The sequence below is a fragment of the Juglans regia genome, chromosome 7 (genome assembly GCF_001411555.2).
Source record: "Juglans regia cultivar Chandler chromosome 7, Walnut 2.0, whole genome shotgun sequence".
Lineage (NCBI taxonomy): Eukaryota > Viridiplantae > Streptophyta > Magnoliopsida > Fagales > Juglandaceae > Juglans > Juglans regia.
Window position 1 is genome coordinate 20,142,677 of NC_049907.1, and position 16,526 is coordinate 20,159,202.

Below are 16,526 nucleotides of genomic sequence, written 5' to 3' on the forward strand. Positions count from 1 at the left end.
TCAAATTATGGACTTACATTGATATTTGGCTAGGTCATTACTAATGCTCTTAAAGGTAAATTTTAATAGCAAGTTTTTATTTTTATTTTTTATTTTTTATTTTTGTTGACATACTCAATCCATTATCAATATAGAAGCCTGTCACGTTAACTAATATAAAAAAGTTATATTTTAAATGTTATTATAATCATTTTGATTCCATACCAAATTATGAGTGCATGTGTTTAATAGATAATCGACTCGAAGTACTGTTGCGTCCGAGTCACATTTTAAGATAACTAATGCGATATACCACACTAATATTAATTACTCAAATGTGATGATCTCCCCCATAGTACGCCAAATCGGTTGAAATCAATTATAAATAATTATTGATTGAAGATCATTATGCTGTCTTTCATAATTATCTCTACCATCGATCCACTTTCACCACTTAAGTACATGTTTAGGTAATGAGATGAAAATTCTATAAATAGTAGTGAAATACTTAGAGTTAAGATTTTTAGAGAGTTTTGAGAAAAAGAAAGATAAAAAAGTTACAAAAAAGTATTATAAAATTAAAATATTGTTATATAATATTATAATTTTTATTGAGCTAAGAGCAATAGATTTTTTGGTTATTCCGTCATGTTTACATAATAATAAACTTAAAGACTACAAATCAAAAAAGAAATAATAATAATAGGTTTCACAATTATGCATTCAGGGAGAACCAATAATAACCAAAACAAAATTACACCTTATGGATCCACAGAGCCTCTTCCATACATTCAAATATTAAGTTGATAATATCCATTAATTAGGATGATAGTTATAAATTCAAGCATCCAAGTAGAAATGCAAGCTGCAAAGAGTATAAAATACATATGTAACACCCGGACCCAATCAAGCTCAATTTTATTTATTTATTTATTTTAGTTCATTTTCTTTTCTTTTATTTTCTTCACACGTTTATTTTTCCCGCATGTTTTATTTTATTTTCTTTTCTTTCCGTCTTTTTTTTTTCTTTTCCCCCCTAGGTCTTCCTTTCGTTCATGACATGCATGCACACACACGACTCAGCTTTCATCCGCACGCACTTCTTCCTCTTATCTCTAGGGTTTCCACCTCACATATATAGAAATTACACATATCTTTCTAGTATATTTCAGATACCGCCCCAGCCTAACCTTTTCCCTCCGTAGGCCACTCCTCCTCCACACCATTAGCCCTTCCCCATAGTGCAGCCGTGCAGCACCTGAACCACTGCCGCAAATGAGCCAAACTCGAAACACTCGAACCACATCCCGCACGATGGAAACCACCGTCTGTTTCCACTGCCCAGCCTCTCCGTATCATCAAACAGGAACCAGCTCCACTCACACGGCAACGACACCACAAGCCGCCAGACCCACCCTTTGACCCATACTCCTCAACCGTTCAACACATAAACGCCACCATCACCATTGTCTGTCAAAAGCAAAAATCGGAGCTGCTTTGTTTTGGAACCATGGAAACAGAGCATTGTCGCTCAAAGTGAGAACCATGCCTTGCCACAGTTGGGCAACGATGCCGCCGTCAGCAACATCAGATTTTGCCGAAAAGCAAGCATCCACCACCCAGAGGTGTCCAGCACCACTACTCGAAGCCCCCATGCACGCTGCATGATACGTAAACTCCTCTCATCTCTCTCTCTCACTCTTTATGCTCTCTTGCTTATCAACCTCGCTCTCTCTCATTAGTTGGTCTCTCTCTATTAGTGCCCTGCCGCAGTGACCACTGTAGTCCATCGCCCGGCCCTTGCCCCGCCGCACGTTTCACTTCTCTCTCAGTGAGCCTCCGTGCGTTTATTAGTCTCTGTGTCTTTTCACAGTGTTAATAGGATAGTTTACGTGCGGAAATTGTGATGCAAGTCTTTAAGTTAAAATAAAAACAACGTGTTTTAATTACATTATTACCCTTCGAGTAAGCAGTGTTAGTATGTTTTAAACTTTTGTTTTATATACTAGTAGACTCGATTTTATTTATGTTTACAGAGACATCTTAAGTATTTTAACATGTCGTTATGTAAAGATTTATTTTAAAAGTAAACAATATTGGTGTAATGTTATTTTTACATTTTAGGAATGATTTAGTCTCTTTAAAGATAGTTATGGTTTATTTTATAATATTTTGGGATAATTATATTATCTAGTATTAAACGTTATAGTTCGTTTTCAATAATAAATAGGTCAAACTTTTAAATGTTTTAGTCAAAGTTATTAAATCAATATTAATGATTTTAGAAAGTGATGATTTATAATTTTAGGTTATGAAATTTTAGGTTTTGAGAAATTAAATAGGTGATTTTAGAAGCTTAGGATTAAATATCGAAATATGAGATTAATTTGAAATTTACGAGAATTACGTGATTATTTTATAGGTGACGATTAATTATTGTTCGACATTTTGAAGAAAATTCCAAAAAAGCCAAGTCCAAGTAAGCGCGGTTCCTATACTAGACTTTACATTAAAATAAAATGAGCTAAGGTTATTTTTGAAAAATATACATATTTGATTTTGAAACGAAATTTGAACTACCTTAATTATTTGTTCTGCATTATTCATAAGATTCTGTTTAAGAAGAAATTATTTTCTATTATGACTGGTGTAGACAATAGCTTATTTTTGACATTCTGTTTCTAAACTTTGAAAAAGAGAGCGAATAAGAAATTTTGTGCATGAATTATGTTGTGATATGATTTTGTTCTGTTCTAAAGATTTTGTTCAATATTCTGTTTGGATAAGACGTGATTTTTGAAAACTTTTGGCATGACTCTTTGATTCTGAATTTCATTATGTTTCTGCTCTGTTCAGTTACGGTCTTGCCACGGGTGATAATAGTGGCATATGGCCCAACCACGGGTTATAATAATGGATACGGCCCAACCACGGGTAATAATAGTGGATACGACCTAGCCACGGGTAATAATAGTGGATACGGCCTAACCACGGGTAATAATAGTGGATACGGCCCTGCGACAGGTTATAGCAGTGGTCTTTGTTTTGAGTGCACACCTTGGTGACAGAGTGACTTATATTTTGCTTGGTTATCCGCAGATTGCACAACCCTACCACGGGGCTTATACATGGCTTCTATTCTGATATGATGTCCTGATGATGATGATGATCATTTATGCTATGCCAAAATGATATTTTTGAATGAAATTATTTCTAAATCTTTGTTCTAATATTTTGATAACTTGTTTTGCTTCCACACTCTGAAAATGTAAATATTTTGTTCTGCATTCTGATTTCTGTAAATACTCATGTTTACATACTGGTATATGTTCTCTGCTTACTGAGTTGTTGATAACTCATCCCTTATCTCTAAACATTTTTCAGATAATCTTGAGGGTTCCACTGGAGAGCAAGAGTAGGCAGTATTAGAGAGGCATGATGTTCGTAAAGGAATAAGTACCCGAGGGTACAAATGTTTATTTGAGAGTCTTAGTTAGTAATTTGGTTATTTTCAGTTATTTTGATTTGATGAGTTAAGAATATTATCGAGTCTTTGGAGAGTTTCAATTTATTTTATTAAGAATTTATGTATTGTCCTTATGATGGAACATAGATATTTGGTTTGAGTGAATGGATTAACATTTTATGGAGTTTTCTGAATCTTATAGTTGTGTTATTGATGTTTGATGTTAAGTGTTAAGAGCTAACCCTCTGGACCTCCGAGAATGGGGCGTTACAGTTGGTATAAGAGATAGGTTTGAATTCTGCATACTATAAACCTTAGAAGGTTTAGATATATGTGGGTTCATAGGATGTAAAAATTTTAGTATAGGAACTTGAGGACTATAAGGATGATTATGTGGATATTTAAGGTTTTAGATTTTGCAGAGTTTATGATTAAGTTTTGGGATTTTGAGGTTTAGGGATTTTATATCCGACAATCTTAATTTGTGGAATATAGGAGATAATATTTATGAAGATTAATTTAAGGTTTAGATTTTGAGGTTTAGATTCTAAGACGTAAGGTAGTTTAGAGCGATGTCGGGGTTTACAATTATAAATGGTAGGAAGAACCATATGAGTTGGTTAAAGAAATGGCTAAGAATGATTAAAACAAGTTCAAGAATTTATTGATTTATTGATTTTACTTGTTTTAAATAATTTAGCTGGTATTTATATTTTGTTTATACATATTTTGTATTCTTTCTCTAGAACATTTAATTGAGCTTAAGATCTCAGGATGGCTGCTCGTTGTCAAGTTCAAAACTTTGGAGATTTGACATTCTTCAGATTTTATGGACTGAATATTTGGAGGTTTGAGGTTTAGAGATGGTACATACTTTAAAAATGATTTTGAGGAGATTTAAGGTCATAGAATTCTGCGGGTTTCAAGATATGATTTTTGATGATATGTAAGGTTTTAACACTTGCAGACCTATGGAATAAGTTCCCCGAAATCTGATGTTTTAGATTTTGCATATTTTAAGAAAAACTTTTTTATGGCATTTGAGATCTTAGTAGGCGTATTCTGTGGACTAGAAGAAATAATTCTAATAGGTTTTAAGGTTTAGATTTTAGGTTGACTTCGTGGAACGAGTTTTGATTAGGAACTGAAGGTTTAAACTTGTGATATTGATGTTTTAGAGGCTACAATCAGATTGGTATAATTTTTGAATTTGACTCTGGTGACTTAAAAATGTATGGATTGGGTAAATGTGGGGTTTAGCTAATTCTAGAGTTTCATGAGTGAGTTACAATGTGTTTATGACTACAAGTTGTTAGAGTGCGTAGCGGAAGCGTGGTGTTGGTGATATGATAATTTGAGAGTCTATTTCGATATTTGCAAATGGTTCATAGATTATGTGGAGAGTTCAAAATTATTTTAGTTTTTTTAATTATATTATTGAGGTTTTTATATTAAGTGGAGAATTTTAAATTTTAAATTTAGTCGTTAATTGCATTATTGAGGTTTTAATTTTAGACTTGTAATGGCACTGTGCACAAACGTGTAGAGGTAGGGAAAATATGGGAGAATACGATCGACAATATTGGAGGGTTAGAATTTGGAAAATTAGATTTGACATTTTTGGAAGATTGATTAGGTCTAACAATATTATTGACGTTTGGTGTAGGCACGAATGGTTGTAGCGGATAAATATTTAGGCTTTGCTTGTAGTATTAACAAATTTCGAGGACGAAATGTTTTTTAAGGAGGGGAGAATGTAACACCCGGACCCAATCAAGCTCAATTTTATTTATTTATTTATTTTTTTTAGTTCATTTTTTTTTTCCTCACACGTTTATTTTTCCCGCATGTTTTATTTTGTTTTGTTTTCTTTTCTTTCTGTCTTTCTTTCTTTTTCTTTCCACCCTAGGTCTTCCTTTCGTTGACGACATGCATGCACACACATGACTCAGCTTTCATCCACACGCACATCTTCCTCTTATCTCTAGGGTTTCCACCTCACATATATATAAATACACATATCTTTCTAGTATATTTCAGATATTGCCCCTGCCTAACCTTTTCCCTCCATAGGCCACTCCTCCTCCACACCGTGAGCCCTTCCCCATAGTGCAGCTGTGCAGCACCTGAACCACTGCCGCAAACGAGCCAAACCCGAAACACTCGAACCACATCCCGCACGACGAAAACCACCGTGTGTTTTCACTGCCCAGCCTCTCCGTATCATCAAACAGGAACCAGCTCCACTCACACGGGAACGACACCACAAGCCGCCAGACCCGACCGTTGACCCATACTCCTTAGCCGTTCAACACATAAACACCACCATCACCATCGTCCGTCGAAAGCAAAAACCGAAGATACTCTGTTTTGGAACCATGGAAACAGAGCATTGTCGCTCAAAGTGAGAACCATGCCTTGCCACAGTTGGGCAACAACCCCGCCGGCAGCAGTATCATACGACATCAAAAAGCAAGCATCCACCGCCCAAAGGTGTCCAGCGCCACTACCTGAAGCCCCCATGCACACCGCATGATACGTAAACTCCTCTCATCTCTCTCTCTCACTCTCCGTGCTCTCTTGCTTATCACCCTCACTCTCTCTCATTAGTTGGTCTCTCAATCTCAGTGCCCTGCCTCCGTGACCACTGTCGACCACTGCCCAGCCCTTTGCCCTGCCGCACGTTTCACTTCTCTCTTGGTGAGCCTCCGTGTGTTTATTGGTCTCTGTGTCTTTTCACAGTGTTAATAGGATAGTTTACATGCTGAAGTTGTGATGCAAGTCTTTAGGTTAAAATAAAAATAACGTGTTTTAATTACATTATTACCCTTCGAGTAAGCTGTGTTAGTATGTTTTAAACTTTTATTTTATATACTAGTAGACTCGATTTTATTTATGTTTACAGAGACATCTTAAGTATTTTAACATGTTGTTATGTAAAGATTTATTTTAAGAGTAGACAATATTGATGTAATGTTATTTTTACATGTTGTTATGTAAAGATTTATTTTAAGAGTAAACAATATTGGTGTAATGTTATTTTTACACTTTAGGAATGATTTAGTCTATTTAAAGATAGTTATGGTTTATTTTATAATATTTTGGAATAATTGTATTATCTAGTATTAAACGTTATAGTTCGTTTTCAATAATAAATAGGTCAAACTTTTAAATGTTTTAGTCAAAGTTATTAAATCAATATTAATGATTTTAGAAAGTGATGATTTATAATTTAAGGTTATGAAATTTTAGGTTTCGAGGAATTAAATTGGTGATTTTAGAAGTTTAGGATTAAATATCAAAATATGAGATTAATTGAAAATTTACGAGAATTACGTGATTATTTTATAGGTGACGATTAATTATTGTTCGACGTTGTGAAGAAAATTTTGAAAAAGCTAAGTCCAGGTAAGCGGAGTTCCTATACTAGACTTTGCATTAAAATAAAATGAGTTGAGCTTATTTTTGGAAAATATACATATTTGATTTTGAAAAGAAATTTGAACTATCTCAGTTATTTGTTCTGCATTATTCATAAGATTCTGTTTAACAAAAAATTATTTTCTGTCATGACTGGTGTAGACATGAGCTTATTTTTGACATTCTGTTTTTGAACTTTGAAAAAGAGAGCGAATAAGAAATTTTGTGCATGAATTATGTTGTGATATGATTTTGTTCTGTTCTAAAGATTTTGTTCAGTACTCTGTTTGGATAAGACGTGATTTCTGAAAACTTTTGGCATGACTCTCTGATTCTGAATTTGATTATGTTTCGCTCTGTTCAGTTACGGCCCTCCCACGGCTGATAATAGTAGCATACGGCCCAACCACGGGTTACAATAGTGGATACGTCCCAACCACAGGTTATAATAGTGGATACGGCCTAACCACGGGTAATAATAGTAGATACGGCCCTGCCACGGGTTATAGTAGTGGTCTCTATTTTGAGTACACACCTTGGTGTTAGAGTGACTTATGTTCTGCTTGGTTATCCACAGATTGCACAACCCTACCACGGGGGTTATACATGGCTTCTGTTCTAATATGATGTCCTTATGATGATGATGATCATTTATGCTATGCCAAATGGATATTTTTGAATGAAATTATTTCTAAATCTTCGCTCTGATATTTTGATAACATCTTTTGCTTCTGCACTCTGAAAATGCAAATCTTTTGTTCTGCATTATGATTTCTGTAAATACTCATGTTTACATATTGCTATATGTTCTTTGCTTACTGAGTTGTTGATAACTCACCCCTTATCTCTAAACATTTTTCAGATAATTTTGATGGTTTTACTGGAGAGCAAGAGTAGGCAGTATTGGAGTGGCTTGATGTTCGCAGAGGAATAAGTACCCGAGGGTACTAATATTTATTTGAGAGTCTTAGTTAGTAATTTGGTTATTTTCAATTATTTTGATTTGATGAGTTAAGAATATTATTGAGTCTTTGGAGAGTTTTAATTTATTTTATTAAGAATTTATGTATTGTCCTTATGATGGAACATAGATATTTGGTTTGAGTAAATGAATTAACATTTTATGGAGTTTTTTGGATCTTATAGTTGTGTTATTGATGTTTGATGCTAAGTATTAAGAGCTAACCCTCCAGACCTCAGGGAACGGAGGGTTACAACATAGAAGCGGCTTCTCCATCATTAACAGTTCCTCTAAATCTTTAACAATGGCATCATTCAAAACTCCAGCTACTTCAGTTGACACACAAGAAAGAGCCGGACGTACTACCACATTAGAGAAGGAACAAGAGCATTCAAGAGAGGCATGAGTAAGCCAAAGCCTTCTCCTCAGTGAGCTCCTCTGCTGTCAAGTCCAGCTTCTTCCTCGAGTCTTCATCGATTGAAAGTCCTGGGCAGATAGAAGACAACAAGAGTCAAGAAACAGGTTCGATTCACCAAGAGAATCCTAGAATGAAGATTAACAAATGATGTAAATAATCTGTGCTGATATACTCATTAAAAAAAATAGTTTGGTGCTGATCAAAGCCGTGAATTTTTCCCTACAACTCAATATGAACCAGATTTATCTGTCATTCACGGGTAACGATGAAGCAGCACGCGAAGAACACCCCCCCCCCCCCCAAAAAAAAAAAAAAAAAACACAATTAGTAGTAAACGATGAAAATTACCCCGGACTACCGTCCACTCTCCACTGCGACAAGTGGCAGGCAATGAATAAATGAGTCCGGCTGGTACATTGTATGAACCATCAGAGTATACTCCCATGGAAACCCAAGTGCCCTGAAATTGCTGGAAAAATGGTCATTGTGTAGGAAACGGACTTTTTCACATTATACGATCAAAGAATAGAGAGAAAGATACCAACCTCGGGGGTTCCAAGCACCCAATCATGTATGTGGTCACAAGCAGAACTAGAAGCAGACAATGCACTTGATAGTTTCCTAGCTTTGATAATTGCAGCACCACGTCGTTGAACGATAGTTATGAATTCTCCCTTCAACCTTAGGTAAAGAAATTCATATCAACATTTCAATGAACTCAATACAAACATACTAAATTAACTATTTTTTTTTTATCAGTAACAAACTAAATTAACTATTAATCCATTTTCATGCCATGCATCATCAGCAACAAGCTCGGGGACTGCCTTCTCTCCAGAATGTGTTTTCACTGTTGCATGGCTGACATCAGGATACTGGGTTGATGAGTGATTGCCCCAGATAATAACATTTTTAACATCAGAAACTTGAACATTTAGCCTTTCAGAAATCTGGCCCAAGGCTCTGTTATGATCAAGTCTAGTCAAACAAGTAAAATTTTTCTCAGGGATTGATGGTGCGAATTCCTTCAATATCAGTGCATTGGTGTTTGCTGGGTTGGCAACAACCAAAACCTGCATAGGAAGTAGAAGGAATCTAAACATTGTGCTTGCTCATTTTCATATACAGTCATTGTGGGGACATGGAATCATTTGGAAAGTTTTACTTAGAACTTCAGACTAATTGGGTTAGTACATAACGAAATGTTCCATTTTCATATACAGTCATTGTGGGGACATGGAATCATCTGGAAAGTTTTGACACATTTTCTGACATCACGTCTTTCCTTTCCATGCCTTCTTTCCTTGGAAACCCACCAACCATGATTGCAATGTTAACCCCAGTGCATGCCTCAACAACATCTGTTGTGGCAACAACACCAGCAATATACCACATCATTCATACCTCGTACTCTAAAAAATCCTTAGCAAATTAAAAAGCAGAGTGTATGGCTCCATGCTTAAGTGATGTCATCCAAATTTGACAGATTTAAGAGGCCATAAACATACCTTTAAGTAGAGGAAATGCAGCATCCACCAACTCCATTTTCACCCCATTCAATGCCTCTGCAGCAGGTGGGATATCAAGCATGTGCAGGATCACAGGCTGGTTGGGACCCAACATCACTCCCCTAGCAATCATAGGGACGAGAGCATATCCGATCTGTCCTGAAAATCCAGCAACAAATCATCAAAATATAAATTGTAAAGAAATGCTGTATAGTGGATAACTAAAAAATTAACCACATAAGAAGGAGAATGTGCTAAGGCTACATTTTCTATGAAGAGGATGACATAAGTCACAAAAATAATCCCAATATTATGACTCATGAGCATAGTATTAACAACATGAAATGCATCTTCAATGAATCGTTATGAAGATGTAGCTGCAGCCAAAGAACGTGTTTTAAAAACACGGCTACAATGTGGACTAACCATTTATATGCCAATTCTGACATTTTATTGACTTAAACAATATATATCTACCTCGCTCAGTATGTTATTGTGGAATAAACACTCTATGTGTGAGAATCAATATGAGAGTAACACTTTGATTCAACTATGGATAATTAATGGAGTTGATTATGGGACAACCAATACCATAGCTACAACAATTTGGAAATTCAAAACTGCACTGATAAAAACGACCATCGTCACATAAACCAAACATGGTACCAAAAGCTTAGGTCCACATCATCATTTTAATCATCTCTCTTTTCTCTCTCTCTCTCTCTCTCAATTTTGTTTTCAAAAATTAAACCAAAACTTAATTCTTAGAATTCGGATCTCAAAGAATGCAACTGAACCAGCAATATTTACACCAAAATTCAGACCCCTACTAACTCAATCTGATAGGTCCCAAACTTAGAGAGTAAAATTGCTAGGATAATTTGTTTTCTCTTCGGGTCAGAATGTACCACAGATTTTGATAAACTTTCATAATAATCATTAATAATTCATGTCTGCTTAAATAGCAGAATCATGTACACTGCAAACCGAAATGAAAGGAAAACATGCAGACTAATAACTGAACGTAACACCCATAAAACAGAGCATAAAAACAGAATAAAACTAACGAAAAGAAAATGACGTAAAATGCATAACCACGACCTAGTCTCGTCTGCCTTCCTCGTTGCATGCATGCCGCATGCACGGTCCTTTACGTTCTTTGCGTCCCAGATTATCCCGAATATTTGGGATTTGGTTTATGGGACCTCGTTGAATGACGTAGCCTATCAATACTCCCCCCATTCAGTGGATCCTTGTCCTCAAGGATGGTAGGCTAGAATTGGCCCCGTAATGTCGCCGTTGGTTTCCAGGTGGCTTCCTCCCTTTGCAGATGCTTCCATAGCACTAAGCTTTCTTCGATAAGCTAGCCTCCTTGTTTGATCCAGCGAGTGTCTAGAATTGCTTGTGGTTCAAGTTCGACAACTCCTTCATCTGAGACGGGTGGCAACGCTGTCTGCTATGGTTCTATAAGGCTGTCATTCTCCCGATATCGTTTTAAGTAGTGATACATGAAACACCGGGTGGATGCGGGTGCCTTCCGGTAATTGTAATTTGTACGCGACCGGTCCGCATTTCTGCAAGATTACATAGGGTCCGTAGAAACGACTAGCCAATTTCTGATGGATCTGTTTGAAGGCTGTTTGTTGGCGGTAAGGATGCAGCTTCAACAACACCTGTTCGCCAATGTCGAATGAAAGTTCCCGCCGCTTGAGGTCTGCCATTTGTTTCATGAGATTAACTGAGCTGGCTAAGTTACTCTTCAGTTGCTGGAGCAGTTCATCGTGAGTCATTAGTTGTTGGTCTACCTCGTGTACTGGTGAAAGTCCTTCTGTGTACGATGGAATGGCGAAGACAGCCTTCCATACAGCACCTGGAATGGAGTCATCCCTATAGAAATATGGTAGGTGGTATTATACCAATATTCTGCCCAAGGTAAATAAGAACTCCATTTGCGTGGCTACTGGTGCACGAAACAAAGGAGGTACTGCTCGAGGCAACGATTGATGACTTCCATCTGTCCATCGGTCTGTGGGTGGTATGCAGAACTGAGCTGCAATTTGGTACCCGACATCTTGAAGAATTCTTGCCAGAATTTGCTAATGAAAATTGGATCTCGGTCACTAATCACGGACTGAGGCATCCCGTGGAGCTTGATAATTCCCTCGACAAATTTGTCTGCCACTGTTTTAGTAGTAAATGGATGGGTTAAAGAGAGGAAATGAGCTGATTTACTTAACCTGTCGACAACCACCATAATTGTGTCTTTGCCTTAGGAGGTTGGCAGGCCTTCGATAAAATCTAAGGTGATGTAGTCCCACACCCGGTATGGAATTGGCAGCAGTTGAAGGAGTCCTGCCGGAGCTAGAGTTTCTACCTTGACCTTTTGACATACCTCGCACCCTTTGACGTATTCTTGGACTGATCTATGCATGCAGGGCCCATAGAACTGCTGTCCCAATTTCTTGTATGTGCGTAAAACGCCTGAATGTCCGCCCAGCTTGGTGTCATGCATTTCATGCAGCAACTTACTGAAAAAGGCTCTGTTGTCTGGAAAGACAACCTTCCCTTTGAAGAAAAGTAGCCCGTGACGCCATTTATATGGTCCCTCAGTTTGGTCAGATGCCATACTACCCATTGAAATGATGTACTGATCCTTCGTGGCAGCTTGTTTTATTTCCTCCCATAAACTAACTTGCTGAATGAAAATTCCGTGGAGAATGGGGCTACCCTATTTACGTGATAGTGTATCGGCAGCCGAATTTTCACGTCCAGGTCGATGGATTATCTCATAGTCATATCCTATAAGCTTAGCTACCCATTTTTGCTGCTCTGGTGTGGCCACCCACTATTCCAAAAAAAACTTGAGATTGCACTGATCAGTTTGAATGTAAAATTTCTTACCCAGAAGGTATGGGCGCCATAGACGTATAGCCTCTATGATGGCTAACATTTCTTTGGCATAAGTGGACCAGGATTTCTTTGTCACTCCAATGGCTCAACTCATGAATGCCACTGGTTTGCCTTGTTGGGATAATACAGCTCCAATTCCTTCACCGGATGTATCCATCTCAATGGTGAATGAGTCGTTGAAATTTGGCATTGATAATGTAGGGGTGGTTGTCATGGCATGCTTGAGTGCAAGGAAAGTAGACTCAGCTTCATCATTCCAACTGAATTGGCCCTTCTTGAGGAGGTTGGTAAGAGACCGAGGTATAACGCCATAATTTTGGACAAACTTCCGGTAGTAACCTATCAAGCCTAAAAAATCACGTAGTTCTAAAATATTAGTAGGCCGTGGCCATGCCACCATAGCTGCTATTTTACTTTTGTCCACCTCTACTCCTTGGTTAGTAACAATATGCCCCAAATATTCCAATTCTTGTTGCCCAAAGGCACATTTATTAGCCTTGACAAAGAATTGGTGTTGCCTCAATATCTCCAAGGTCTGCTTTACATGCACTAAGTGTGTATCCCAAGTTGGACTATAAACCAATATGTCATCAAAGAAAACTAATATGAATTTTCTAAGATGAGGACGGAAAATAGAATTCATAATGGCTTGAAATGTCGATGGTGCATTACATAAGCCAAATGGCATAACCAAGTACTCGTAGTGTCCATTATGCATTCAGAAAGTAGTATTAGGAATATCAAGTGGATTAACTCGTACCTGATGGTACCCAGCTCGTAAATCCAGCTTGGTAAAATACGCAGCACCATAGAGTTCATCCAACATGTCCTCAGCGGTTGGGATTAGAAACTGGTCTTTAATGGTTGCCATGTTGAATGCAGGATAATCTGTGCAAAAGCGCCAATTGCCATATTTTTTCTTCACCACTAGTACCGGTGATGAAAAAGGGCTAGTACTAGGTTGAACAAGTCCTGAGTTTAGCATTTCTTGGACCTGTTTCTCAATCTCCTCTTTTTGATAATGTGCATAGCGGTATGGTCGCACATTAACTAGCTCGGTTCCATCTCTTAAGGGAATGTTGTGATCAACTTCTTTGACAGGTGGTAAGCTCGAAGGCTCTGTGCAGACATCAAAGAATTCTCATAGCACTGCTTGCATGCTCGGGTGTATGGGGTCTTGTGGGTCTTTCTTGGTGATCTGTAGGCAAAAAACAAAAATGGTATGGCCTGGGTGAACTCCTTTGGAGATTTCTTCAAGTGTTGCCACTTGAATATCTTGGCCATCGATCCCTACCAAACGTCTGGTCTGGTTTTCCCAAGAAAATTTCATGGTCAACCGTTTTCAGTTGCAAACCATGGACCCGAGTAGTTCGAGCCATTGAATTCCCAGGACTAAATCCAACCCTGTGAGTGGTAGAGAATACAGAGTTAATGAAAAATTTATGCCTTGCAGATTTACTGGTACCTTATCGAACCTTCCGTGGCATTTAAGATTTTCGCTGTTGGCTACCCGCACAGTGAAGGCCTCAGTCGGTATCATTGGTAGTCGTAGTAGGTTGGCCATACGCTCACTAATAAAATTGTGAGTTGACCCACTATCTACTAATGTAATGACGTCGTGTGCATCGATCCTAGCAGCAACTCGCATGGTCTTGGGCACTGTCCAACCTGTTAACGCTTGCAACGTAATTGTTGGATCGATAGGCCCCCCATGGTTCTCCTCATTGTTGGTTCTTCGGTTTCGTCGTCACAGATGACGTTTGCACTGCCATTGTCTCCCTCCAACATGAGAATTCGGGGCCCTTGACATTTATGCCCTGCAGTAAAACGTTCGTTATAGTTAAAGCATAGGCCTTGGAGTCGCTTACGCTGCATTTCTTCCCAACTTAGACGTCGAATTGGGGCAACAAGTGTTGTCAGTGCTGTTCGATTCGGTGGCGGAAGAGCTAGGGGAGCTCGCACCGGAGGTGGAGATCTTATGAATCTCCGTTGTCTCGCCAGTTGGTCATCTCTCATGCGTGGGAAGCTAATGGCCTCTTTCAATGTTTGCGGTTTAAACATGCGAATCTCGTCCGAAATATCCATTCGTAAACCACCCATGAATGTTCCCACAAGCGCCTTTTGTGTCCAACCTCTAACTCGATTGTCCAAGCATTCAAACTCCCTCTGGTATTCATGCAAGGAACCAGTCTGTCTAATCCTTGAAAGGGCTATGTCAAAATCTCGCACTCCGAAGGCCCGAAGCGAGCCCAAAGTTCATCCTCAAAATTCATCCATGAGAGCACATGTCCATCTTCCTGGAACATCCTACGGATCCACTGCCACCACTGGTTGGCCTCTCCTTCCAGATGATAGGCGGCCAAGGAAACTTTCTAGGCTTCGGGAGTATTCTGGAACTCAAAGAATTGGTTCACACGATTGAACCACTCTGTCGGATCATCTCCTGAAAATCGAGGAAATTCAAGCTTTGCTGTTTTAGATGATACAACCAACCGTCCTCCATCGTTGGCTTCTCGGTGATGGTTACCGTGATTGGGGTTCTCCTGATTCACAAGCAAGACATTGGAGAGCCAGTTGAGAGTTTCTTCCATATGACGGAGCCTGTTGGTCATGCTGAACTTTATCCTGTGTAATCCCTCTTCCAACTGCTCAATACGCTTCTTACTAGTTCCCATAAAAAAATGCAATCTGGCTCGGAGGCCAATGATAGGTCTCAAACTTAGAGAGTAAAATTGCTAAGATAATTTGTTTTCTCTTCGGGTAAGAATCTACCACAGATTTTGATAAACTTGCATAATAATCATTAATAATTCATGTCTGCTTAAATAGCAGAATCATGTACACTGCAAATTGAAATGAAAGTAAAACGTGCAGACTAATAACTGAATGCAACGCCCGTAAAACAGAGCATAAAAACAGAATAAAACTAACGAAAAGAAAATGACGTAAAATGCGTAACCACGACCCAGTCTCGTCTGCCTTCCTTATTGCATGCATGCCGCATGCACGGTCCTTCACGTTCTTCACGTCCCAGATTATCCCGAATATTTGGTATTTGGTTTATGGGACTTCGTTGAATGACGTAGCCTATCACAGTCCAACATAACCAGCAAATAACAAAGCAGTGTTACAGAAATTCAATCACGGGCACGAGATTTACTTAATTTTTGTTTTATCATAACCAATATAATCAGCAACTATCTTCGCACACACTGGACCTATCTTAGATCATCATGTACCAGATCTAAACCGCTTTCCCAACAGCCTAAATTGGATAAAGAACAAAAAAAAAAAGGGATAATTTCCGATCGAATCGACGAAGAAGATGAGAGTTATGGATGTGATACAATAGAATAGTGATTATAAATTTGATGCAGTACCTGCGGCTCCAGTAACGAGAACACGTACTGGTTCTTTCGCCATTTGATCGAGATCGAGATCGAGATCGAGGGGACTGGGGGTAGGAATCGGTTTCAACGGAAAGCGAATCGGGAAGAGTAAAAGCAGCGCGGTGGCGAGACAAGAGGGTTGGAAATGAGGCTCAGATCTTATTTATGTGTGGCAGTGTTGTTCTCGCATATCAAGGGGTAGCGCAAGTGCATGGGGTTAAACGACGGCGTTGTATTTCTGGTAGGAGAAACAATGACGACATCGTCGTTTATTTATTTTTAAAAAAAGTAGCGGGTTAGAAGGGCGTGGAGCGTGCAGCAACAGGATGGATATTCCGTTTAGATGCGTCTTATGATTGGTCTATCTAATCGTTCCGGACTTTCTCATGCGATTCCTGAGGGGTCTTTTATCTGTATATTATAAATAAAATGATGCAATTCTGCTATTGGTACCGGCATTGAATAGTTGTTGCAG

General features: G+C 38.3%; 1 protein-coding gene across 1 annotated transcript; it reads right to left on the reverse strand.

Annotated features, from left to right (window-relative positions):
• Positions 1–8,105: 8,105 nt before the first annotated feature.
• Positions 8,106–16,108, reverse strand: LOC108982433 (malate dehydrogenase, cytoplasmic-like). Its single transcript, XM_035692363.1, has 7 exons — positions 16,043–16,108; positions 9,754–9,911; positions 9,506–9,624; positions 9,040–9,351; positions 8,790–8,925; positions 8,593–8,704; positions 8,106–8,312 (listed from the first exon to the last, which is right to left on the reverse strand). The coding sequence occupies exons 1-7, from the start codon at positions 16,083–16,085 to the stop codon at positions 8,218–8,220; spliced, it is 975 nt and encodes a 324-aa protein (XP_035548256.1). The 5' UTR covers positions 16,086–16,108; the 3' UTR covers positions 8,106–8,217.
• Positions 16,109–16,526: the final 418 nt, after the last annotated feature.